Raw genomic sequence first — 25,328 nt, forward strand, 5'->3', positions numbered from 1 at the left:
TTGCAAGCCACTTGCCTTTCAAATTATCTCTGCTTTGCCAGCACAACATGGATCTGTCATGGCCAGTCCCTGTCTCCTTCAGTGCTCTCCTGCAGAGCTGCCACCAGCCTCTTCCCTATATTTCATGCTTAGAAACCGAGTCATCGCTTCATCTTGTCTCAGAAAAACATGCTGGGCTCCTTCAGACAGGTTCTCCAGCTGTTTCATCACTCTGCTGGCTCATGTGAGACCACATGCATCAAGTCAGAGCCAGACCTTCCAGAGTGTTGTGTCCAGGATGGTCCATGGGATGGACAGGGGTTCCCAAGCCATTAAGCTCCTGCTACCTGTACCAGAGGGAAATTGACCCAAAAGTCAAATGCAAGAAAGCCAGTGTATAAAAAAATTCCCAGCGGTCGCAGTTGGAGCCATCCCACATTCTTCCAGCAGGCAGGGACGTGCACAGCCTCCTCCCTAAGGGGATCAGGGGAAATTCATTGCAAATGGGTGCCCAGCCAAGGAACCATCCCCTCCCATCAGCAGCAACCATAGCCAAACAGATTAAAAAAGAAAGATCCAGGTGAGAACCCTGGAAAGGATTCACAGAAAGTACACAAAGTGTCAAGAAAACCTGGGGAATTAAAATTGCCCCAAAGAGCAGGCTGTGTCTGGAGTGAATCAAGGCTGGAGGAAGGTGTTCATGAATGTCTCCCTGTTAGAGCTGGGAGGTGGGTAGCTCAGCTAGTGACATCCTGTCTCAGATAAGCTGATGCTGGGCTCTTGCCAACTGTCCCCATCTTACCGCTTCTCCAAGGGCTGCAGAACTGATGTCAGGAGCAGGGCATTCATCTCTGCCTCGTGTTGGGATGGAAAATTAAAAGAAGCTCACAATCTTTGAAAAATATTTTTTTTTTTTCCCTCTCTCTCAGCAGCACTGCCTCTCTCCCAATCTGAGTGGCTGCTCTATGTCTGGTTGGAGAGAAAGGGGCTGAAGGGAGCCAGGCCAGTTTGTCCACCTTTCATTGTACTGCTCCTGCATCCCATCCGCTGGAGAAACACGTTCGCAGCACACCCATCCCTATGCATTTCTAATTCAAAGACCAGCAGCAATAAGACCCTGCCAGCTTGTAGTGGCCCCAGCCTTTCACGTGCCAGCTCATCTCTCAGTAAAGGAGTTAAATAAATGTTAGGCAGAAGGGACAGGTGAATTACCAGGCAAAGGGAGGGAGCTGGAGGCATGGGGAAAGCAAAGCAACCTGGCCCTGGCTTTCCCCCCAAGGCCCTGGAGGTGAATTGGGGATTTTCCATTTCATTAGCTTTACAAGGGGTAATTCCCAGCACCATTCTCACGAACAGGCCCACCCTGATCTCTCTCTCACCCCTTCAGTCCAACAGTGGTGCTCCACTGTATCTGCACCACTCGACAGGAAAGACAGGCTGTATTAGTATCTACCGAAGGTAACAGGGAGCTGACACTGAACCGCCCACGTAGGAAAAAAAGAACTGATACACAGAAACAAGCAGTAATTTTTGCTTTGGAAGGGAGAAGCAAAATGGATGCCAATACTCACAAAAGATGTAAATTTGAAAGCCCCAGGTTCTCCCTTGCAAAGGAGTATTATGTGAACTGCCTTTGCTCCTGAAGAGAACCAGCAACCTGTTCATCCCTGCTTCCCATTCTAGAGCATGATGTTGTTCCTGGACACAAAGGCTCTGATGTTTTGGGAGAGGTGGGGATCAGAGGACAGTCCCATAGGCACAGAAATGAACTTGGTACAGTGCGTTCTTTAGAAACATGCACACACGCAGGCAGGAGTTTATTAGTCCACACTTACCATACCAAAAGACAAAAATCCCCCAAAACAGGGGTAGGTTCCCAGTTTTGCCTGCTCACAAACTAACAGTGCTGAGAATACTAAATATGCCTTGTGCACTCTGACTGGAGTGCAGGCCAGGAGCTGAACGTGCATTCACAGCTGAGGTTCAAACCTCTCACTTATCAAAGGGCTGTGTACCTTTAGCCACAAGGCAGTCAGGAGCCCTCAGCTGCCTCTGAGACACATCCAAGGTCAGAGCAGCTGCAGCAGTTTTAATGTGTGCAAGAGGGAGGTTGGCTCAGCAGATGCTAAATACTGGCAGCACAGCCAGTCCTCCAGTTCAACGCTCCGCTCCGTGTCCACGGCCCTCTCTGCAAACTTCATCATGAGCAGGGCTCGCTTCATGTCCACCCAGTTCTGCAGCACCTGGCGCAAGGTTTCCTCATGGCCCAGGGGCTGCTCCATGAGGTCTTTTCGGGGGCCCCAAAGCAGACACTGCAGCATCCGCTTGGCCTCGGTGATCCGCACACGCTTGATGGGATCTGCTTCCAGCAGTAGGTGGGCCAGCTGCTGGAGTCCCCGGGAGTAAATGGACAGGCTGGGTAGAGCAGGGAGGTCCTCAGGGCTGTACTCCTGCTCCCTGAGGTGTACCTTCTCCTCAAAGGGGTTGGGCTGGTGCAGCAGTTCATAGATGAGAATACCAGTCTGAAACTCATCAAACTTCTTGTACTGAGAAGCCGACACAATCTCCGGGGCCAGCCGGGCCTGACTCTTCTTCAGCTTGGAGTCTCCAGTTCCAGTCTTCTGTTTAGCTTTCAAAAAATTGCTGATGATGAGGCGGGGTAAGTGTTTGTCATCTTTGGCTTTCACACAGCTCATGGGGGGCTTGCAGGGCACAAGCAGGAGGTTCTCCAGGCACAGGTCACGATGGATGATGCCATGCTCTTTGAGATGCTCCAAGCCGTTGCAGAGCTGGAGGAGCAGGAAGCAAACGCGACGTTCGTACAGCTCCGGCTTGGCTTGGTGGAGCATCACCGAGTCCCTCACAAAGTCGGCGGTGGTCTGGCTCGGCACCTCGCGGGTGATGACCACCACGCAGTTGTGCTCGCTGGCAGTGCGCGAGGGATGGAAGCCATCTCCAGGCATGCTTTTCCCCACATCTGAGGCCAGCAGCATGCTGGAGGGGACGGAGGCCAAAAAATGCCCACAGTCCTGCTGGATGTTGAAGTGAACTGGCACTGCAGGGCTGCAGTATGAAGCAGCTACCTTGGACTCCTGGGTTTTACAAATCTGTGAAGAGAGACCAAAAGAAAAGTCTCATCAGCCAGTGACAAAGGGCAGAGACCAGAAGCTGAGAGGTGGGATGCTAAGCTGTGATTTGCAGATGCTCTGGAAGACAAGAGGACAGCAGAAGCCAGATGTGCATTGGTCCCTTAAGCACTTGAAATTATCTCCTGACTTGAGGATTGTTTTTGTCCTGCAACAGCCCAACCTTAGCCATCAGATGCCTGGGCTGCATTTCTGGGCATGCTTCCTTTGTAATGGAATGTACTGGCAATGCCCAGTAACTGGAGAAAAGGAGGACAGTAGTTCTACCATGAATAACTTCTGAAGATTTTGTTTCACTGCCAACAGAAGCAACATAGCTTTTACATCACATTGAGATAAACTCCTGCAACCCAAGAGACATTCCTGGAGGGAGAAAAGCAAAGCTTGTGGCAGAAGACATGCTGTGTCCATCTCTGGAGATAGTTAACAGTACTGGATGAGGCCCCATTCAATGTGAGGTGACTGTGAGCAATAGTGCTGTTTTTGAGGTGAGGGGTGGACAGAGGCCTCCAGCACTTTCTTCCCACCTGATCCTTCTCTGGTCCCAAGCCCTGGAGCCACTTTCACATCCTCCTCAACTATTCCACTTCTGTATGTCAGTAACTGCTCTCAAGCCCCTGATCAATGGCTAAGGGTAACCAGCAATAAGCTGTACTCCTCAGCACAGGAAAAAAAAAAAAAAAAAAAAAAAAAAAAAAAAAGAGAAAATGGGAGCTTACAACAGGCCTAGAAAGAAGTGAAAGTGCAGCAAACTCTAGGGAGAAAAATATATTTTATAATCTGGATTCTCTTTAACCTACATGAGTTCTATCTTCATTTTCTTCCCTATTTTAGCCTTATACTGCATTAGATGCTCAAAGCCAGATTTACTATAGGAGTATCCATCCATTAGCTTATGGGGCCTTCTGGCATTTCTATTATACTCTTTTCCCCCTTTATTTAGCCATGTGTTTATATGTCATCCACAGGAGTAAGCAACAGGCTGAAACTCAGCATAAAAGGTTTCAAAGCCTGGAGCGTGCCAGTGCCAGTCACAGCATGCGTGCAAAACCATACAAGAAATCAATTTTGCCTCCAAGTTAAAATATACACAAGAATAGAGAAGAGCTGAAGAAGAGGGCTGCTTTTGTATTCCTCCAGCAAGGGTTTGAATCTAGGCATTTACAGATAATTCACTCAGATGAGACAGAACTGTGGAGATGGGGCATTTCAAATCCCTATTGTCCTCTCTTTTCTAAACAAAAATACCTCGTCCTGGCTTATTTGTGGAAAGACAAGCTTTGGAAAGCTAGGCAGAATGCAGATGAATGCAGTGGGATCCAGGACGATGTAGGAGGTCCCCAAATGCAGAGCAGACCTTCCAGCCCTCTGGCTAAGAAACCTGCTTGCTCCTCCTCCCAAAGCAAAGTCAGGTAAGCCATAGGAAAAGGAATTCCTGGCAAGAGAGAAGTCTCTAGAAGAACAACTACAGACAAATACAGGGAAATCTTCCCCATCCATTCTTCTTGACTTTGGCTGCACCAGAGGCATCCTCCCTGCTAAAAGCTCCAAGTAGGAGCCTCGGCTGGCTTAGTCACACACCTCTAGTGGAGAAAGAAGCCAAGGCATGGAGCATATATTGGCTTGATTCCTCCTCTAAAGCCATTTCCAAACTGTTTTATTCATAGTCATGTCTGTCTGTGCACAGCTCAGACTATGGCTTCTTGGCTCAAGTCTGATCCTCTGCCCATTTTGAGCTCTCCAACTCTAATTTTAACTACAGGTCTGTGATCTCTTTCATGTCAAAAAAACTATACCAGAAGCCAGGAGGGGCAACTAGGGATCAGCCAATTGAATTGTTTCACAATTATTCATTCCCTGCTTTGGCTGCCAAAGGGATGGTGGCACACAGGAATTGTATCCATGCACATGGATAAACACATACACAGCATCACTAAGCTGGCACAGAGTATGGCCTTGTTGCAGTGGCTTTGACTTTGTTAAGACGCTCTGCAGTGTACCTAGGGCACAGAGTAAGCCCACTTCACACACAGGGACACAAGTGCAGTCCTGTCAAGAGGCTGAAATGTGCTGTTTCTGCCTTGGCAAGAATTCATGCACTACAGCCATAGAACTGAGCTACTGAACCGCACCTAGCATGGCAGGCAAAAGCAAAGGTGTAGGTGTGCCACAGGGAACTGCAGATTGAAAAGGAGCACAACAGTTCTTAGGCTTCAGGAAGAAAGTTGTGACGGATTAGGTATAACACACAAGAAAAGCTGTGGCTCTGACTGATGGACTAAGGGTATTGGTGCAAGATCTCATCTAATTTGATTCTGGTTATTTACAGCCCCCCTGTTGGGTTGACTGTATTTCCTTTAGGATATGAACTGGCTTTTAAGCTACCACTTAACTAGAAAATCCCTTAGGGATGTTTTAAAACATTCTAGAACAACCCTTAGAGTTCATAATGGTGGAAACTATTTAGCAGAGATTTTTTGTTCTTTTTTTTTTCCTTCCTTAATGCATCTCTGACAGTGCCTTTTTGAGAATTACTTTAGGCTTTGAAAACAACCTGAGGAATAAGCAGCAGTGAGATGTCACCAGTATTAAGTCAGAACGGAAATTAAAATCTCTGTATTCAAGTAGCAACATTGACCAAGAACCCAAAATCCACAGGATGTCCATGGAACTGGTTGGATAAGCTTACTTATCCAGGTTTCAAAGAGCTGAACTATTGCACCTCAAGTTTCCATTTCAAAACACGTATTCCATGGAGTTACATGAAAGTATTTCAGACCTGACCTTACACAGCATGTCTGGGTCAGCCTTGCATTGTTTAATTGGGATCTGCGATATCTTATTGTCTGTAGTTTCAAGATCATATAAGCACTCAGTATCTGGGTCAGAGCTTCTACTTAAAAGGCAGGCAGAGGCAAAAATGCTGTCTTTTGAGCAGCCTTTCATCAGCTTGTGTCATCAGGCGAATGCCTCTGAGTTTACAACAGAGTATTTGCACAAAGATGTTTTCAGAGGGAGAAAATGGCTGGGTGTCAGACCCCTTCAGCAATAAGTTAAATCTGACTGGCATTTGTTACAATGAAAACTCCTTCTCCAAATTAACCTTCACAAGCAGTAAGGGGAAAGTGGCAATTTTGGAAAGGATTTTGCTCATCTAACTTCACCCGTGAGAAATACATGCAGAAAAGAAAAGACATTGTATGAGACACCATGTGCTGCTAGCACACACATCTCCACCTGGAAGATGGAGATAAGCCTGGATACCTCCTGGCTGTGGGCTTACCTTCACAGCATAGGTAGTAGAAGGGTCCTTGGAGCAAGTGGCACAGTAATAAATCGCGTCCCCCGAGTCACAGCAGGGCTTGTTGCAGGTCAGCTTGAAGAGCGACCAGTTGTTCTCGCTGAAGTGCAGCTCGTTCTTCTGCTCCCGCATGAAGCAATCCTCGCACTTGGCGACCAGGCGCCGCAGGGACTCGGCGTACAGGGCCCCCAGCTTGCTGTACACCCCCTCCTTGCTGTCCATGTTGCTCAGGAGGTTGTGGAGGCTGGAGGCCGAGGACACCTGGCTGGACACACTGAGCTGCGAGGAGGAGAGGGACTGGAGGTTTCTGCTGGGCCCGCAAGCCCCTGTGCTCTTACCGCTGCTTGAGCCCCAGTAGCTGTTTCCTTTGGAGCTTTTCTCCAGGGACTCAGAGGAGGAGAAGGCACCAGGGCGGCCCCCCAGGCCGGCTGGGTGGATGAAGGGAGACTCCTCTCGGAGGCACATATTGCTCTCAGAGTGGCTGACATTCAGCCTGGGGCTGGCAGCACCAGCTGCTTTGCCTGAAGATGCCTGTCCCCCAAAAAAGCCATCTGGAGAAGACACAGTTCTGATCACTGTCTTCTTCTGGGGCAGAGGGGGCGGGCAGCTGGGGGCAGAGGAGGGACCATCCTCAGTGGAGACAGGAAGGAAAGGGACAGAGGGAAATACTTGGCTCTCAGCTGGAGGGGGCGAGTGGTTCAGCTCAGATGAGTGTCCTAGGAGATAGCAACACACAAGAAGATGACATGAGTGGCCCTTGCAGGCTGAGAGCACAGGTCCTTCTCCATATCCCTGCCATCCCCAGGGCCCTGGCTGGGAAGAAAAGCAGCAAGCCAAGTTACATCTGAACCCAGTTCATAGTCTTCAGCTATTCACAAGTGCAAAGTTTTACTGGAGAGGTTAGGGATTTAATCCAGTTTAATAGAGCAGGTTTGCAAAGCAGACTGCAAATCAGCCATCCAGAGAAATGCACTTCCCCACCCTTGAAACCATTCCCCTATGAACTGCACATACAGTAGTAAAAAGGTAGTAGAGGGTAAATATTTAAGCTGTGATGTCATCCACAGGGAGGTAAGAATGAAGCACTTGATACAAGGACAATCTTTTAAACACAGCCTCTCTCACCTGGGAGCTGCCACCCAGTGCTTCAGCAGCAGGACATGATAAGGAGAGAGTGACTCATGGCACACAGCTCCAGCCCTCTGGCTGTACTGGAGCACTCCAAGTATATCGAAACTTTCTCTTCGCTTCACACTGGGGAAGGGTTGCTGAGCAAACCTGGGATTTTGGCACTTTCCATCTAGCTGAAAAAAATCTGGCCTTCCCACCATGGCCTGCTTCCCACCTTGTTATTTGCTCAGAGGGCAGGCTGGCCCCACTATATAGCACTAAACCCCAAGCAGCTCCACATGTCAGCTGTACATGGATTGGGTTGGGATGGCTGGCTCATTTTGAGCAGCCATAGCAGCTGCTTTCCCACCCAAGTCACAATGGAGTTGGGTAATACACTTACATGCCATGAAATAAGTGGGACATTAAAACAAAGGACAAAAAGGTGATCTGACATTGAAATAAAGAGCAATAATTTCAGGTCATTGAGACAGAACAAGTGAGGAGTGGAGGGGAATTTAAAAGAAGAGAGACAATAATTCAAGGGAATTTATCTATGCCACTTGAATGACAAACGGGACCTTGCTAACAACTCACATGCAAGTGTAAACCTTGAAAGGTGAAAGGTGGGGTTTTGCTCCAAGCAAATAGGAAAAAGTTCAGCAGATAGCAGGATCTATTGCTTTAAATCTATTTTCCAAAGCTGCAGAGTGGTAGCAAATGATCCTTCCTCCTCACAAAGCTACTGCTGGGGGTTCAGCTGCCAGCGGGCACTTCCTCACAGCGGCTTTCTGCCTGCTCCAGAGGAATGTCCTGGGGCTCTTTCCGTGTTAGCCCGCAGGAGGCACTTGTCTCCTCACAGCCCAAGTGACTCACCAGCAGTCACGTACAACTTCCAAGTGCAGGGCCACAGGTCCCTGAGCTCCCAGCCTGTCCTGGCGTGTCACTTGCAGGTTTGCACAGCTGTGCTAGAGAAGCAATCCCTGTTAGCTGCTCCACCACCTGAGACCACATGAGGTGAGGGCAGATCCCCTGGTTCTCAGGTCCCAGAGAGGATGCTGGCACCATCTGGCCCTTTCCCTCCTCACCAGATTGTGGTAGCACTGATCAATTTTCATTTTTCTCCTTCAGTGCTAAGGCTCTCTGTATGCACCTCCTGTAATCTATCCCATCACACCAACATCACCGAGAGATACCTCAGGAATGAGCAGCACTGATTTCAGCCTCTGCAGATTTGTCTCCCATGCAAAGCTGTTTCAACAGCCCATTTGTGACCTTATGCTCAGAAATAGCTCTGTTGGAAATGTGAATCAGCACATGTCTCTCTTGCCCTAGTGCTTGGGTGCTGAGCTATCTGACTCTTGTTGGACCCTTGCCCCAGGTGTGTGCCTGCAATGTACACCCAGTTGCCTGGCAAGTGACTGCTCTCCAGTTTCAGCTAAGAAATATCTGCCTTAACAATTGAGATTCATGCTCCAAGCTTTAGTGAAAACCTACACATCTGCATCATACGCTAATGGGTCCACAGGAAAGTGGACCATCTCTCCATTAAAACACTGCCAAAAGCCACAGGCAGGGATCATTCAGCATTGCACCTCTTGCCACTTCCATCCACAGGGCTTTTACAGAGGATAGAGCCAAGAGAAATTCTTCAGTGCAGTCCACAAGTACCTCACCAGAGGCATCTCTGCCAGGACATGCAGCTGAATCCCTGTTTCAAGAGACAAGATTTACTTGAGAGAGTCTTAGGAAACAAACGTCAGCACTGGAATCTTTGGCAACCAGTCCACATGCATAGCCCACAAATGCCAAACTTCTCTTAAGTTTTTTTTTTTCTATGCTGCTGGGCTCTGCCCCAGGCAGAGGGTAATGAATTAACCTCTTTCACAACTCTCCTAACAGTGCTCTGCACCTTCAGCATGGAGTCTTTCTGCATGTCAAGGGCTCCACTCCACTTCATATTTTAACATCTGACAGCATAGCAAATTAATTTGAGCTCACCTCACTCAGTGACTGATTGCACAGCTTCTTGCTTGCATCAGCAAGACAAACCACATTCAAGTGTTCATTTAAAAACACGTATTTTCTATGATGAGTATAAACAGTTGCTTCTGTTAGTGAAGGCAGAGAAATCTTCTTGTTCCTATCATTTTTGACAGCAAAATGCTTCTGTGCCTAGCAAGTGAAGATCCAACATATGTGAGTTTTTCATACCCCTGTACAATTTCCTGGCAAGGTCTCACTCTCAGACTCCAAGTTAGTGGTGGAAAAACAGTTTTCAGAGCTCTGGCTCTTAATTTTATTGCTGCACACTGTTGCTCTTGGAAAGACAGAACTTCCACTACATGAAGGCTGCTCTTGCTAAGGAAATACTTTCTGAGCTGGTGAACACGTTAGTGCATGCCTAAGTTACGCACTGATGAAAAAAAGTGACTTCATAGTAAGTATTTTTTAATCTCAGTTAAACGAGTGCAGGCAGATTTTTTCCCCTTAAGAAATAGCTGAGAACACAATGAGAGGGAGAGATCATGTCTAGCAGAAAACTCCTTCTGGTACTCCTCAAATCTACGTAGGACTTTCTATTGCAGGGCTTCTTGTGACATCACGAAATGCATGAAGCACAAACAGAATTGTTTTTATATGGAGATTTTACCTAGACCAGAGGACATCTACAGGGTGAATAATATTGGCATGTGCCAAATGAAAGAGGGAAAAGTCTGTGATGTTGGTCTGACTCTGCTACATTTATCAGAAGTGCATCAAGAGGCAGAAGGGTAGAAGTGGAAAGACGAAGGGTCTCTGGGGGAGCTGGGGACTGGACCCTCGTGACCCCTGCTCTGAGGATGCTGTCCCAGCAGTGGGGCTCAGGTACAATGCTACCTCTCCCATAGGCAGTGGTCACTTACTGCCATCACTGCCGTTCTGTGTGTCCGAGTCGAGGCTGTCGCTGGAGCCAGCCGTGAAGCTGACGTGGGCACTCCTGAAGGGTGGGCTGAGGCTCTCTGCAGAGCTGTTGCTGACTCTCTCCAACTCAGTGTTGCTTGGGTTCATTTTCAGAGCGTGCCTAGAGAGAGTGAAAGAGAAGTCAGGAGACAGATAGCAGAAGGATACCCTGCAAGCGCTTTTGCATGGAGACTCAAAATGAGCAGCGTTAGTTTGGTCTCTGCCTATCCATACACTGCACAGTCTCTTATCACACAAAACAACCTCATTCCTGTGCACTTTTCTTCTTTCTCCAGTACCTGGGGAATTGCATCTCACAGACTCTGAGCAGGTTATAGGCTTGCAGTCCCCATGCCAAACTAGCTGTGCTTGAGCAGAGAGGGAAAGCTGGTGAGCCAAGAACATTCAGCCCCAGTCTGCACGTCCTTTGCCTAGAACATGTGAGGTCCTGGACCACATCCCATTTTGGCCACTGCCACTCAGAAGTGGGGACGCACCGGTGTTTGCCTTCAACAAAATTCTCAAGGGAAGGAAGTAGCCTCACTTCTCCCATTTTACAGAAGGCAGGTTGAGGCTGGGTGTGTGAACCCCATTCCTGCATGACAGAGGCATAGGTAGCAGAAGAGTCTGTCATCTCCAACCGCACATCACAGTTAACAACCAACACCTTACAAAAGAAGAAGCATCTCAGCAGAAAACATGCGTTTACCAAACTCAGAACCTGCCACACAGTTTTTAATGTAAGACCTGCAGTTTGCCATGTAGCTTCCACCTAAAAAAATAAATAAACCAACCATAAACTGGGCTTATAACTTGCTAGGTCATGGTTTAAGTGACCAGTTTAGGCAAGCAGGATTTTTTTGCTAAGATAAAGAATTTCCCTTGCATTTTCTTCATATTTCTGCCTCGGAAAACAACAGAAGCTGTTAAAATCAGGCAGCACAGAAGAGCATAAACACTCTTAGCATTGGTACAGTTCCCACTCTGTCAGCCAGAACACAAAGGTTATCAGTCCACATTTTTTAAGTAAAACTGCCAATCCACTGATAAAATTCAACACATTGATTAAGAATGTAAAAAGGTTAGGAGCAGACTTGTACAGAAGTAAAAGGACTTCCACCAGCTATCTTGCTGGAAGGTATCCGGTGTTTCCTAATCAGACTGCTGAATGGCTGCTGAGAAAGACAAACAAAAGACATGCATGACCATTTTCTTGTGGCACCCTGGTCACATGTGTGGGACCCCTCCTCATCCAAAACTCCCAAGCACAGCAGACACAGATTTTTATTTGAAGATTGAGAAATGTTTAATTCCCAATCCAGACAAAGCACTTACTCTTGTGTCCACACCACCACATGGAGAGCAGAGTGTATGAGAAGCCCGGAAGAAACTTCTGCCAGACTTCCTCATTTGCCTGAGCAGCCTTGGTCTAAAAATACTCAAGGGCTGATGAAAATAAGGCTCTAAAAACTAGTTCAGGTATACTTCAGCAGAGACACTGGTCCTCCACCAGTGATGAATTTATCACAGTCAGCCTCTTGGGGACAACTTACAAAACTTCACAATGCACCACACAAGTCACAGTTTAAAAAATGAGAGGGAGAAAGAGAGACAGAGAGTTTGAGGGGTTTAGGTCTGTTATGACTAATGCTGTTGAAAGCAACCAACTGCAATTAATTTTTATTTTTTTACTATAAAGATACAACTTTATCCTATAACTTTCTATTCTGTTTAACATTTAATAATTTGGGTGGAAAAAATGCAAAGGTGCACACCCATGCTGGTACACTGTCTGACCCAGCAAGAACCAAAGAAGCATTTGAATCCATCAGAAAAGAAGATATACCAAGATATCCATCTTGATTCACACAGACGAGATGTTTTCTAACACATTCCTTCCCCCAGCCCCCCGAAACCTCGGTGCATTTTTGTTTCTTTCCCATCACTAAACACAAACTCACGGAGCTGCCTTACCATTCCCGCACTCAGAGAGAGATGAGACTTTGCTCGGTGCGGTCCAAGGTCCACGGCGCACAGCCACACCTATTCCTCCTGCGAGCAACCTGGGCGCAGCGCGGCGCCGGCCAGAGCCGTGCTGGCTGCTGCCCTTGCTGCACTCAGCGATGGTGAAGTCAGATGCAGAGAGAGCCCCGTTTCCTCCCCGCACCGCCGTGACTGATGTAAAGCGCAGTTCCTGAATAGGCGCACCGAAATAGAAATTGTTTGCCGCTTAAACGACATCCTGCTCTTGTTTCAGATGTTACAGCCAGGCCAGCTAATACTCCTGGAATTACCTCTGCCTCACATCTCCCTCTTTTCCTATGAGCTGCTTGAATCCCAGGGTGCAGCCTGCACAGATCAAAATACCGCCCACTCTACTGAAGAATTACTCTACTGAAGAATTACTACTGATAATTTGCTAGGGTCAAACTCTCCCATTTCAGTAAAATTCCACCCCAGGAGCTGAACAGCTTATCGCTGCAACAGCCTGTGGGACCCTGATTTACAGCTACTCCAAACATTCCCTGCTTTGCTAGTATTCCTTCCACCTCATCTGAGTGCAATGGCACAGGTGGCTATTTTCTGTCTTGCCCTCTGCACCGAAGGATATTGGAAATCACCAAAGGGTGTTGGAAATAAAGAGCACAACCCATCTTAAACCTGAAGGAAACACTGGGTTTGTGCCCTGCACCATTGACTTGTAAACATCTGTGGGCTACACTCCTCTTCAGAAAGATGTAACAGTAGTTAATTTACATAAATTTAGAAATGCCTGCTCAGCACCTAAAACATAACCAGCAATTTCAAGAGCAGCACCAGAGCCATCATTGTGTGTCTGTGCAGGTCACCAGAGTCAGCTCTCCCAACCTAATAACCTAAACCCACAGGCTTTCACAGATTTTCAGCTCTCCAGCTATTCTGGCAGCTTTAAATACACTTCAATTACTCAACATCCTCCTTGCAACAGCCTGGCATATTCAGGCAACCCTCCCAGTTCCCTATTTCCAAGCTTTCCCATAATAAACAATTTAATCCAGCTGACTTTCCATATGATTCTCACAGTCCTGCCTAAAACAACTCAAAATTGAAAAGAGTGGTCTTGTAAAAAAGCACACCAAAACAAAACAACCCCCCGCCAAACCTACTGTTTGGAATCCTCTTAACATTGAAAAATGACCCAGCTCATTTCCCTTGTCTCACGTTGCATCTCTGGCCAGGGTCTGCTTCATCTTTCCTGTGTCTCAATTTGACCAGTAACCATGTGACTAATTTCACATTTCTCCACAGATCAGGGTCCCACCTAATGCTGCTGTGGGACTCCAGCATCACCAACAGCATGCTTTGCACTTCTCAGAGGACAGTGGAGTTGGGCCCCAAAGCTTGGCTCCCCTAACTGCAGAAGACCCACATGCCTTGGGATATTGCCCTGGGAATCCCTGGGTTTTGGACATACCTTCCTCTTGAATTTCCTGTCTGAGATTTGACACAGAGATCTGGTTACTTTCCACAAGTGCAATGGGCAGGTTTTGAGAGCAGGAGGCCCCTCAGACAGAAAAGCTGCCAGGCTCCTGCTCACTCCTTTCCTGCAGCCATCCCACGGGCAGCCTGCTGGCAGCGCTGGAGGATGTGCAAGGCACCCCTGCCCCGCACAGAGCTGGGTCACTCTGCAGAGCCATCACGGGGGTCACCCAGCCTTGCTGTGCCAGCAAGAAGAGGACACTCCTCCTCAGCACAGATGACAGGACTGAACAGATAACAAAGATGCTGAGCTTTGTAAATCATGTGACAGAGGAACGGAGAGCAGAGAACACACACAGATCACCACACAGCAAACTGCACTCCAGGAGGAGTTTGGTGATAATGTCAACAAGACACCCCCTCCCAGTACAAAATAATGGAACTAATGCACAGAAGAGAGAAAAGCCAGACTGCATTACAGCATCAAACATAACATATGGCTAGGCATAATTATTACACAAGAGGAAGCACCATTGTACCATATGCTTGTCTATCATGAAACATGAATAATTATATCTTCCTCCTCTTGCCACTTGCTGTTTCTTACAGCATCTTCCCCTGGTTGCAGAGGGAAATTAAAACCCAGCATATAGGAGCTTACAACATTTGAAGCTTAGATTTGTACTTATCCTTCTGCTATAAGCTGGCAAATGTGGAGAAACCAAAACTGAGGTAAGGAAAAGAAAGGATTTTGAAGAATCCCTAGCTTTGTTCAGAGGGATATGCCACTCCTCCCTGTACTAGAGAGGTTTTATGTAGCACAGGTTAAGTTGAAACAAGGGTTTGGAGTCTGGAGATGCACAGGAAAATTCAGATAGAGTACAGAATTAAGAAGGTAGGTGAGTCAAAAACTAAATCACTGCATACTCTAATGTGGTAAAGAAGGTAAATAATCTCATTTCAATTTCCAACTTTGTGCTTCTTTAAGAGGTAAGACAGGAAACACACAGAAGAGTGAATGACTTTAATTTTAAAAGAAACAAACTCTCCTGAAAGATAAGCTGATAGATCACAACCTTTTAAGCCAGAGTGCTCAGTCACTGAGGTACACCCTGACACTGAGCTCCAAGGAGAAATGACTGCCTGAGGAATGGTAAGAAAAAAGGAATATTCTGTCTCAGATACAGCTGCTGCTCTGTCACAGACTGATTCCTGGCACAAACACACAGCACAGCCCCACCAGCCAGCACCACCTCCCCAGTGAGGAACAAACCTGGCTCTTTTCCTGGCAATCCTGTTCCCAACACCTGGCTCTTCTCCTGTGATCCAATTCCCAGCATTGTAGCTTTTCTATGACACTCCTGTGCTCTGCTCCCTCCGGCAGCAGCACCGGAACAGGCGATCTTGGCACTCCCCAGGCTCTTTCTCCCTGGCTGTGTTCAGCAATGACAGGTGTGGGGAAGTGCTGTGCTGCACCTTTGCTACCCCGTGCCAGCACACTCAGCAAATTTCAGAAGCTTTTTTCACCACTTTTTTTTTTTTAGTGCCTTTTGAAGGTGGCACTAATTGTAATGAAAACAGCTCGAGATGTAAAACAGCATCACTGTTTTCTTTCTTTAAGAGGCACACAAAATAAATTAGCCATAAAGGTTTTGGAGGCTAGAAGAGACCACGAGGATCATTTTAGCCTGATCCTCTGCATAAGACAGACATAAATTTCAGTAAAGATTCATTCCTTGTGCCAAGAAACTGAAGGCCATACAAGAGCACTTTACACCAAAGAGCCTTTAAATTATCATTGCACGTATGTGTCCAAGGGATCCTAGTTTCCCTGGTGAGCTCCTTCCCTAGCCAACTACCTTCCCAGCTTTTGGAAGAAGACCAGCCACCATCTTCCCTTTCCAGCCTTTTCCCCTTGTAATTATACTTATTTGTTATTCTGTTTCAGACCAAGCAGATATCAAATATCTATAATTTTTTACACAAGCAGAAAAATAGGATTCTATGAAGAAACAGTTGCAAAAAATCCAGAGTAGCTTTACATAGGATCAAGAACAGGCACATATTAATTATTTTTATTTTCTTGTGACAACTTCTAAACCTTCCTGAAATAGCTCATTCTGCCATCCTAAGAGACAGCTTATTTCCAAACCAGAGCTTCCTCAGTCTCTGGAAGGAATTTACCCTGTAAAAAAAAATTTCCCTTTTAATTGTTGAAGCCAAGATGAACAAAACAAAATCTACAGACTCACTTTTTCTTTCTCTGCTTTATAACTATTCAAACACACATGCAAGTTTTCCTTAAAACAATCAATTAAATTTCATTAGGAAAGTCAAACAGGCAAATTTAATTTTCCAGCATGAAACCAAATCCTTGCTGCAGCTTGAGATCTAGAAGGAAAAAGGATGATTACATGCCTTTCCTGCAGCTGAGATTAACCCTGATCTGCTAAGCCCCCAGCCCATGCCACAGCCAGATCTACACTGGCTTCACCTCCATCCTATAAAGGAGCTTTTGCAGCTGAACCACCAGTCCTGGGATGAGGCTCTCTCTGTGTGTGGGGAGTACATAAGCCTAATGGAAGGATCAGTGGTTCTTCCATCAGGGACAAGCACACATTCACAGGCTGCCCGGCACTAGAAGAGCATGGATGTGCCTCAGAGTCATCTCTGTGATTCTGCTTCTTCAGGTATTCGGCTGCAGCCCGGGACAAACAGAGGGGATGCTCCTCCAGCACCAGGCCATGGCCCAAAGCTGCAACAACTACCCAGGGTGACACAATGCCACCATGGTGATTTTACCAGCTGTACATGCAGCTATCCCTCCCACCACTCTGGTTCCTGTTGACAGGCTCTACTCCGAGCAGCCACAGTTATGCTTGAGACAAAAACAAAGCACCCTCAAAGCAAAGAAACAAAGTAGGGCTTGCAAAACCTGAGTCTGATCAGATCACTCCTTACTGCTCCTCAGCCAGCTGGGCTCCAGTAGCTGGAGGCAGGACTAAGCTCTTTTGAGTAAGGTGCCCCAAGGCTCAGCTACAGGAATCAAGGCCTTTGGGAGACAAATACCTGTAGCACAACCTGCCTTGCAGCCACAGGAGGTAACTAACACCTACCTCAACCACCTGGCAGGGTTTGCTCTGCCAGAGATCCCAGTCATGGATGCCACGTGTTCCCTCACCTCAGTTTCCCTGCCTGATTTCACATAGGCTTTCTAGCACACAGATGCTTTCATCAGGATGACTCAAAAGCAGCTGTGTAGAACAGGCACAGCCCAATTGCACCAGGAGCATGAAATAATCCCTAAAAGGGACAGAAAATGCTCCTCTGGTGTCATAACACCACACAGAGGACAAAAGCAAACACATCTGTGTTCTCATTTGCTGTGGACCTTTCGTTTCCTCTGACTCCAGCGGGCATGTGGCATCACAGCAGGAAGCCCAGCATTAAGAAGAACTAAAGCCACTTGTTCATCTCTTCCCTTCCCTTGAGAAACCTCGTTTGTTCACCTCTTGGCCAGTTTAAAACAGTAGTTCCATGGGTTAGCCAATGGCAAAATACATGGAAAATACACAGTCTCAACCTGTAGGTCAGTGATGCCTACACATAAGCTTGACCATGGACCCCAAGGCCAAATTTACTGTAAATGTACTACCAACAAGTTCTCCTCCAAACACCCTCCCTTCTTCTCTTGACTTTTAAATCAAGGAGGCTGCAGTCAAATCTGTTCTACAATGCAGTTTCAGGCAGCAAAACTGCTACACAAAATGAATATGGGACACTGCAAAAGGTGAAAGTATCCATCCCTGGTATATTCAGGCAACATAATTAATGGAAACAAAACCAAATTTTCTTCCCTCATTTGACCTTTGTTTTATTTATTTTTCCCCCTTTTTTGTGTTTTTTTTTGTTTGTTTGTTTGGTGATGCACACAGCTGCAGACACTAAATGCACAGTAAGTATTGTAAGCCTGAGGTTTTTTTTAATTGCTTAGCAGGGCTATTTCCTTCCCAGATGGACTGCTAACCCTCCCTCACTTTTGTTTTCTGGGGCTTGCAGTTGCCCTGCCTGCAAACCTGACTTGCAGGAAAGCAGAGAGCAGAAGGTTGCCTGAAGCCAGGTGGCTCCCATAACAAGCCCACGTCTCGGGCAAGCTCCAGTTACCTGCTTGTAGTCAAGGAGCCCTCCCTGGGAAATTGCAGCTTTGAGAGCTTGCCTTGAAAGCAGAAAGTCATTAGAGCCAAACTGAAAATGTTGATTTTGGAGGCCCTTGTTATTAGAATCAAGAAAAATTGCCCAGTCCCACCTACGAGAAGACTGCAACCAGGTTTTCTATGCTATTCAACATCAAGGAACTGCCAAGACAGAATGAAGCTGACCTGTGAAGCATCAGCCATCCCAAGCATGGACCTTTTTCTCACTTGAATATTCAGATTTAAGGCCCTATCTTGCAGCCCTGAAGGGCTTTTACAAGTGCACATGACGCCCAAACCAAGACTTGCAAAGATCAGACAGCTTTTCAGAGTAAAAAGACAAATAGCTTTTCAGCTGTGCAGTCACCCCCGCATGCTCCTGGAAGCCCACCTTTAGACAGAAAAAGAGGAAAAAAAGAATGGAAACACCTTCTAGTCAATGAACTCCTGCAGCAACCATCCCAATTGCAAAGGGTTAATAGACCACCATGCACACACTCACGGAGCTGTACCTAGACTGCTTTTTCGGCGGTGGCGGTGGTGGTGCAAACTCCACACCATTGCTCTTGTCTTTAGGGAAATCAAAGGAGAAAGAGGAAGACTTGGTCATTCCAGTCTGGCTCTCCAGTATTGGACCGTCATCCACAAAGTCGGCACCAGCTCTTCCACTCTCAGCTCCTACTGTCCATGGGCAGTTTGAGACCTCCTGCTCCTCCTGCTCCTCCTCTTCCTCTATTCGGCCCTGCTTGGTCCACATTGGGTTGTAGTATTTCTGCCTCCTCTCATAGGACGAGCCTGCCAGGCCTCTGCTGGACTCCTCCACAGAGACCCCATTCACATGAGTGCAGGGAGAAGGGGTCACCCCAAAGGCACCTGGATCAATACAGCTCCTCGGCAGCAGCTGAGCGCCAGCTCCATCATGGCTGTGGTCATCACCAAACCTTCCCACCTGGGAGCTGACTGGGGGCACACGGCTCCCCTCACTGCCTGGCTGGCTGTTCTTGGACATCTTTGGGGGGATGGCTGGACTCTCAGTAAGTGAGGTCTTGACAGGAGCTGCCAGATGAAATCTTGTGCTGTTTTCACACCCAGATGGTTGAAAAATCTGTCCAGACTCAATAGCAGGTGATGAAGTCCCAAAATCAGGGTGGGAAGTGGGGCTAATACATGGCCACTGAACTCCTACCGCTGAATCAGGGCTGCTGAGGAATATTGTCTTGTGATCATCCTCAGTGTGTGCTGTCATTATAGTTATCTTTGCTGCCACCTGGCCAGTGGAGTCCTGGTGTTCCTTCTCACCTCCCAAAGCCCAGCCACCATCCCGCCACAACCCATCAGCTTTCTCCTTGGCAGTGCTGTGAGCCGGCTTCTCTGCTTTTGCCTGGCTGCTAACAGCCTTCAGCTGTGCCTTCCTCCTCTTGGTGCTCTCGGCATAGATGGGATCACCGTGGGCTGGCTCGGTGAGGCAGGGGCGCTGCGGCTCCACCAGAGCCTGCTGAGGGGTGCTTGAACCCTCAGTGCGAGGGCCTCCAGTGACAGAGGGTTCCCCAGGGAGAGGTAACTCCTCATCCTCCCGGGACAAAGCAAGGGCAGCTGCCTTGCACCTCCCCGTGGTCTCAAGGAGGGTGGCAGTCTCAGTGTGGAGAACCAGGTTTTTCCTGTCTGAACACAGGGCATAGGGAAGAGGATCACTCTGGTCTTTCGTGATGCAGAATGCCACATTCACAGCTCTGTGTTCCTCTTCGCTGAACTTGACTGCCCGGCCACTTGGCCTTGGAATCTCAGGAGCATCCCGCTGCCTCCACCTGCTGGGAGTGTGACTCTCCTCCTCACACTGTGCAGCTTTTTCCTCTGAGCAACACGGCTCCCACGGGACAGGGCGCTCTTTGTGGCAGTTTGTGATTGAACAGTACTCACCCCCTTCACTTTCCAAGATGGAGGAGATGTGACCACAGTCACGCCCTGAAGGGAGTGCTGCTCCTTCTCTGGCTTGGGAAGAAGTGTTTCTGCTGGAGTTAGTGGTGCTTCTGTCCCCCAGGGCAGATGGATTAGGGCAGGGGACCTGATGAGGCAGGGCAAACTTGTCTTTAACTCTGTCCTCCTGCTTGCCCACCTCACCCACAAGTACCAGGCTGTGGATGGAGACATTTCTCTCCACTCGACCCTCCAGGCCACGGAGACCCACCATGGAGTAGCTGGGAGGACAGCAAGACAAGCAGTCGCTGGGCTGGTTGTGAAGGAAAGGCTTTCTCACACCACCATTGCCAAAATTGTCAAGGCAGATGCGCTGTGCATCTCCCGATTTCAGGAGGAGCTGCTTGCCAGAAATCACGCCCCAACTGACCTGCAGGGGTCAAAGAGACAAATTCCCTGTCAGAACATGCATATACAAAATGAAAGACAAATAAAATTTAAGCAAACCCACAAACTGCAAAAACAAAAGCCTAGCTCTGCAGAACAGCACTCTGGAATTCACCATCTATTTTGCTCTCTCACCCCACCACTAATTTCCCCAAGTGTTTCCAGGTAAAACTACACTTGTCACATTTCCTGGACCATTTGCAATCCTTGCATTCCCAACAATGGCAATGCACTGGAATAAGACATTCTCCTTTCTCTTCCTATGGTTTTGCTGCCAGAAACATGTCCAACCTGTCATCCTGTCTGTGAATCACTGTGCAATTAAAGATTCAGAGAGTGAAGGAGTATTTGCACCTCTCTGCTTACTTTCATTTCATTTCACACTGCTCCAGAGTGTGTGACTCCAGAACACAGACACAGACTATCATGGGTTATCCCGGGACAGCAGCTTGGCCATGCTCAGAAGTAGGGACTGGGGAGCAGGCATGCCAAACCTGCACACACAGATCAAACACCACCACCAACGGCAGCTCACACTCATGTGCCCTTCACCCCTTAGAAGAAAAGAACGGGACAGCACTGGGAGGCTAAGAGAGCTGGCAAGCCCTGACTCTGCTCTGGGGCATGGGGAAATAGGAGCCACAGGCAGTGGGGCAGCAGTCTGTGCGTCACTCTGCTGAGGCACTGCTGGTATCAACTGGTCGGGTGGGGAGCTACACCCACAGGGCACTACTGCTGTGGCAAAGATTGGTAAGAAGGAGTAGGAAGGCAGGGCACTTTCTTCCTCACCCACAAAGACCACAGATCCAGTCAGAACTGACTGCAAACAGACAAGACATCTTTTCAGTAAAACTTTTCAGAAAAATAACCCGCATCCTCATTTTAAAACCAGAAGTTCCTAAACAATGTATTTTTAAGCTCCTCTACACATGGCTTGTGAGCAACAGCTCATTCAGCTTCACCCAAAGATACACTGAGAAATCAATATATGGCTTAAAATCCTGAGTCAAGACCAGAAGGAAAAATAAAGGGAAGGAAGCGTTTGTAACAGATATTCCTAGCACTCAGAGGATAGGTAAGTAACGGGAAGTCATGCTTTGACTGGATTAATCATTACCTGTGACAGATCTGCATTCATATTCACATCCGCCCACGCGTCAGAAACATCCGAGTTTATCATTGTTGGCTTCACAGCAATTGTTGGCTTTGAGAAGAGGGAAGTAGTTATACCTTCGTCTTCCAACACGAGGTTCTCGGGCTTGGTCCTAGCTCCATCCGGGAGCACGCCACAAGCTCCCACGTCTGGGGGTGTTTGCAGCCGATGGGAACTTTTCGGGTTGAAGCAGTTTTTGCAGGAGCCAGGCTTCCAAACGTGTTCCACAAAGTCACTGCACGCAGACATCTTCAAATCCTCGTGGGTCAGACTGAGAGCCCACTGCGTCCTCTGCACTGCCCTCCACTGCTCATTTTGCATTTGCTCCCGAGCCACTCAAAAGGATCACCTAGTCATCTGGAAAAGCACAACACTGTCTGATTAGCTTGATTATGCCCCCAAATGGGAAGATTTTTAATAGCACAGGTGATAATTACACTTAGTCTGCCTTCATCACAAAGGCATATTGTTTACAAGGCTTTTTTCACAGCTTAGCTAAAGCCCACACAATCACTTGAAAAGTCTCAACTTCTAAGCATAGCTCTCTAATAAAGAAGACATCAAGCAAGCAGCATTCCTATGTGATTTAATTCACTGCTTAATCAGCATGTATAACCAGCCTCATGCAAGGTTTAGATCAAGGGTAAAGAAAAGGGGTCTTGGAAATAGCTGTTCACAGTCTCACAAGCAGAGCCAGGCAGGAGAAATTTCTTCTCCAAAGTGGCATCCTCTCTCTGGAAAATAAAAAGGCCTGGAGACACAAGGACCAGAATCAGAGACTGTGTAACCAAGGGGACCAGAAGCAACCTTCCCTCACCCAGAAGCACCACTGTGATTACTGCCGTGGTACACAAAGGCTTCTCTCCCACCCAGTGAAAGGCAATCAGCAGGGCTGGGGTTGGCACTGATTTGAGCAAGTGTCTGGCAAAATGCTCTTATCTCGTTTGCCAAGAGCCACAAATAACAGTGTCAGCTCGCTGAAACGATTCATTGTCTGCAAGCGGAGAAACGTTTTGCTCTTGGATTACTCACAGACAAGGATTCCTTCCCATCTTCCTTCCCCAGGAGGGAAATGCCCCAGGAACAAGACATTCCTGCTGCATTCCTGTGTCCCTGTCCCCGCCAACCCCCTCCTGGCCAGGTCTGATTGCACTCCAGCCAGTAGCTAGATACCTGGAACTAAGAACTTTGGAGATACTTCCCAGGAGTTCTCCCGCAAAATTCAGTGGATTAGGAAAGTTCAGACAGAGAACGCAGCCGCTTGCTATGGGTGTCGGGACACACAATTTCCCCGCGTGGTTCCATAGAGTCCTTCCTCATCTAACCAAGTTTAGGTCATCATCTCCTGGCAAACTGATCCCCAGGCAAACTGAGCCTCCTTTCCTGAGGGTCTCCAAGTGAACAGGCACTTTTACACTCCAGTCCTGGAGGCACATGAGCAAAATTTACCAGGCTGATCCTTAAGCACTTCCTCCACGCAGGCATGCGGGAAGTCCACCAGAGCTATGGACAGTTTTGCAATTGCATGCACCCCTAAACCAGCTTGCACTGCAGTAAAGATTCTTGCCTCTGGGCTCAGAGATGCCCTGGCCAGCCCCTCTAACAGCCACCCACACTACATGGCATAAAGAAAGACAACTAATAAGAGCCTGGGTGGGACAAAGTGAAGGGGAAGAGAGCCACTGACCCACAAGCATCACCGAGTTCAAGTGCCACCTATGGGAAGGGCCGCTTTTATCGGCTAAACCATTAGCACCTGCAGACTCCTAATAAACTAGGATTTGCTTCTTGGAAAGAAAAAAAGAAAAAAAAAAAAAAAAAAAAGGAAATATCAGTGGGACTGCCGTGTGTCTCTTTTTAGGGAAGACACTGTTTTAGACAGGCTTTTTCATGGACTTTATAGAGTCTGAATTAACCAAAGGGCAGCGAATCACTCTCAGGCATGTTCCATCACCTTCAATGAGGTTATTGGTATTTGCAGGGAAAATAGCTTTAAAAATGTTTTATCCTTTGTTTCCTTTTAGATCTAGCACGCAGTGTCCAGCATCACCCGAAGTGGAACAAATGTACTGACGAGAGCCAGCAAATTAAAAAGAAAAATCAAAGGGAGGGAATCAGGCACGGACGCCAGAAGAAACTCTTCACTTCTGATTTAATATTTGTTTCTGCCAAATACCTGTTAAAGACCAGGGTTTCTCTGTCTCCAGGCGTCATTTCTCGCTGTCCAGATCCCGGGCGGGCCGTGTCCGCACGCCGGCTGGGCACCGGGGACCCACCCACACCAACCCACGCGGCGCCGCGCGGGGAAACAGGCCGGGATCGCCGGGGGATAAGAGACCGAAAGCCAGGACCTGGGTCTGTCCCCGGGCAAGCCGAAAGCCAGGACCTGGCTCTGAGGCATTCCCGAAGCCCTCGCGCGTCCCGGGGCACCGGCGAGGACCCGATGTAACGGCGACCTGTTCCCTAGCATAGATTCCAGGCTGCGGCGCAAGGATGCCCCGGCGCAAAGAAAAGCCCCAAACCCCCAGCCCAAGTAGCTCTGGCTGCCAGTCGGACCCTCTGGGGCGCCGGGCGCCCACCAGGACCGGGAAAAGTTAACCGGGCAGAGCCCGCCGGGGCTCCCGGGGCAGGCGGCGATGCCGGTGGGGATCGGAGCGCACCCCGAGCCGGGCACAGACCCCCCGCCCCGACCCTCCGCCCGCCTGCTCGGTGGGCAGCGGCACAGCCCCGCCGCCCCGGCCCCCGGGCAGCCCCGCCCCGGCCCCGAGTGGCGGCGCCGGGGTCCCTCCCAGCCCGGCTTTGTCCCGGGAGGCGGAGGCCCGGTACCCGCCCCGGCAGCAGCTCCCCGCTCACCAGGCTCCCGCGGCGGCGGCGAGCTCCGCTCGGCTCCGCGCCGCGCCCGCCACGGCCGCCGCCGCCACCGGCGAGTGGCGAGCGGGGCCCCGCGTGGGCCGGGGGGCAGCGGCCGCCCCGCCCCGTCCCGCCCCGGTCCCGCCCCTCGGGCACGGCGTGGGCACGGCCCGGGCGGGAGCGGCGCCCCCCGCGCGTCCCCGCTCCGCACAAAGCGCTCTGCCCGCGCCCCGCCAGGGTACGCGGCTCGCAGGCACGTCCCCGCAGCACCCCCGCCCCACAGCGCTCACGCAGACAGGCTCTGTCTCAGGGACAGCCCGGCGGGCAGCAGCCCCCGGGCATGCAGACACCCACACACCCCCCGCACAGACCCCATAGGGTCCTACGCACCCACACACCCCGCACCCCGACACCAGCCTTGAAGACGGTAGTGATCCAGCTGGAAGGCACTGGGAGCAGAGAGTTCAGAGGGGTCACTCGTCTTCACTCATCAGCTTTCCAGACGACGACATGCTGAAGTTCGTCTCGAAGGGATGCTGTGAAAGGGAGAGAAGTTTGCCACAACTGAAATCAGGATTTGACCCCACTGTGCAAAAACTGCAGACAGCATCTCAGGAGAATCTCAACCCTCTGCTGGTGGGAGGCTGGGCTTCATTAAAAGGGAACAGGATGGGATTTTGTTCACTGTAATGTCTGAGCTATGCTTTAGGGCAGGCTGGAAAAGTCTTCACTTACCCTGATACTTGTTCTGTGGTGTGTAGTTTTGAGCATCTAAATTCTTTGAAACTATGAAATTCTTTGGGGAAACCAAAACAGTTCTCCTCCTGCCCTGG

At 48.8% G+C, this 25,328-nt stretch overlaps 1 protein-coding gene across 3 annotated transcripts; it reads right to left on the minus strand.

The window, feature by feature from the left end:
- Positions 1-1,762: 1,762 nt before the first annotated feature.
- On the minus strand, positions 1,763-24,614 carry PRAG1 (PEAK1 related, kinase-activating pseudokinase 1). 3 transcript variants are annotated; one of them, XM_031504716.3, is made up of 6 exons: positions 24,499-24,614; positions 21,610-22,002; positions 18,644-20,475; positions 10,443-10,600; positions 6,409-7,142; positions 1,763-3,086 (listed from the first exon to the last, which is right to left on the minus strand). In XM_031504716.3, the coding sequence occupies exons 2-6, from the start codon at positions 21,964-21,966 to the stop codon at positions 2,049-2,051; spliced, it is 4,119 nt and encodes a 1,372-aa protein (XP_031360576.2). In that variant the 5' UTR covers positions 21,967-22,002; positions 24,499-24,614; the 3' UTR covers positions 1,763-2,048. The 3 variants fall into 3 exon arrangements, with proteins under 3 accessions (XP_031360576.2, XP_085434205.1, XP_085434206.1); XM_085578079.1 differs by lacking the exon at positions 24,499-24,614 and adding an exon at positions 23,822-24,353; XM_085578080.1 differs by lacking the exon at positions 24,499-24,614 and adding an exon at positions 22,819-22,920.
- Positions 24,615-25,328: the final 714 nt, after the last annotated feature.

The sequence above is a fragment of the Lonchura striata genome, chromosome 4, assembly GCF_050655825.1.
Source record: "Lonchura striata isolate lonStrDom1 chromosome 4, ASM5065582v1, whole genome shotgun sequence".
NCBI classification, from domain to species: Eukaryota; Metazoa; Chordata; class Aves; order Passeriformes; family Estrildidae; genus Lonchura; species Lonchura striata.

Excerpts from the sequence above, each read along its gene's own strand:
- PRAG1 (XM_031504716.3), bottom strand. The coding sequence starts at position 21,966 with ATGCAAAATGAGCAGTGGAGGGCAGTGCAGAGGACGCAGTGGGCTCTC. Across the intron at positions 10,601-18,643 it reads CCGCCGAAAAAGCAGTCTAG|GCACGCTCTGAAAATGAACC; the intron begins GTACAGCTCCGT and ends CACTCTCTCTAG. Across the intron at positions 3,087-6,408 it reads CTACTACCTATGCTGTGAAG|ATTTGTAAAACCCAGGAGTC; the intron begins GTAAGCCCACAG and ends CTCTCTTCACAG.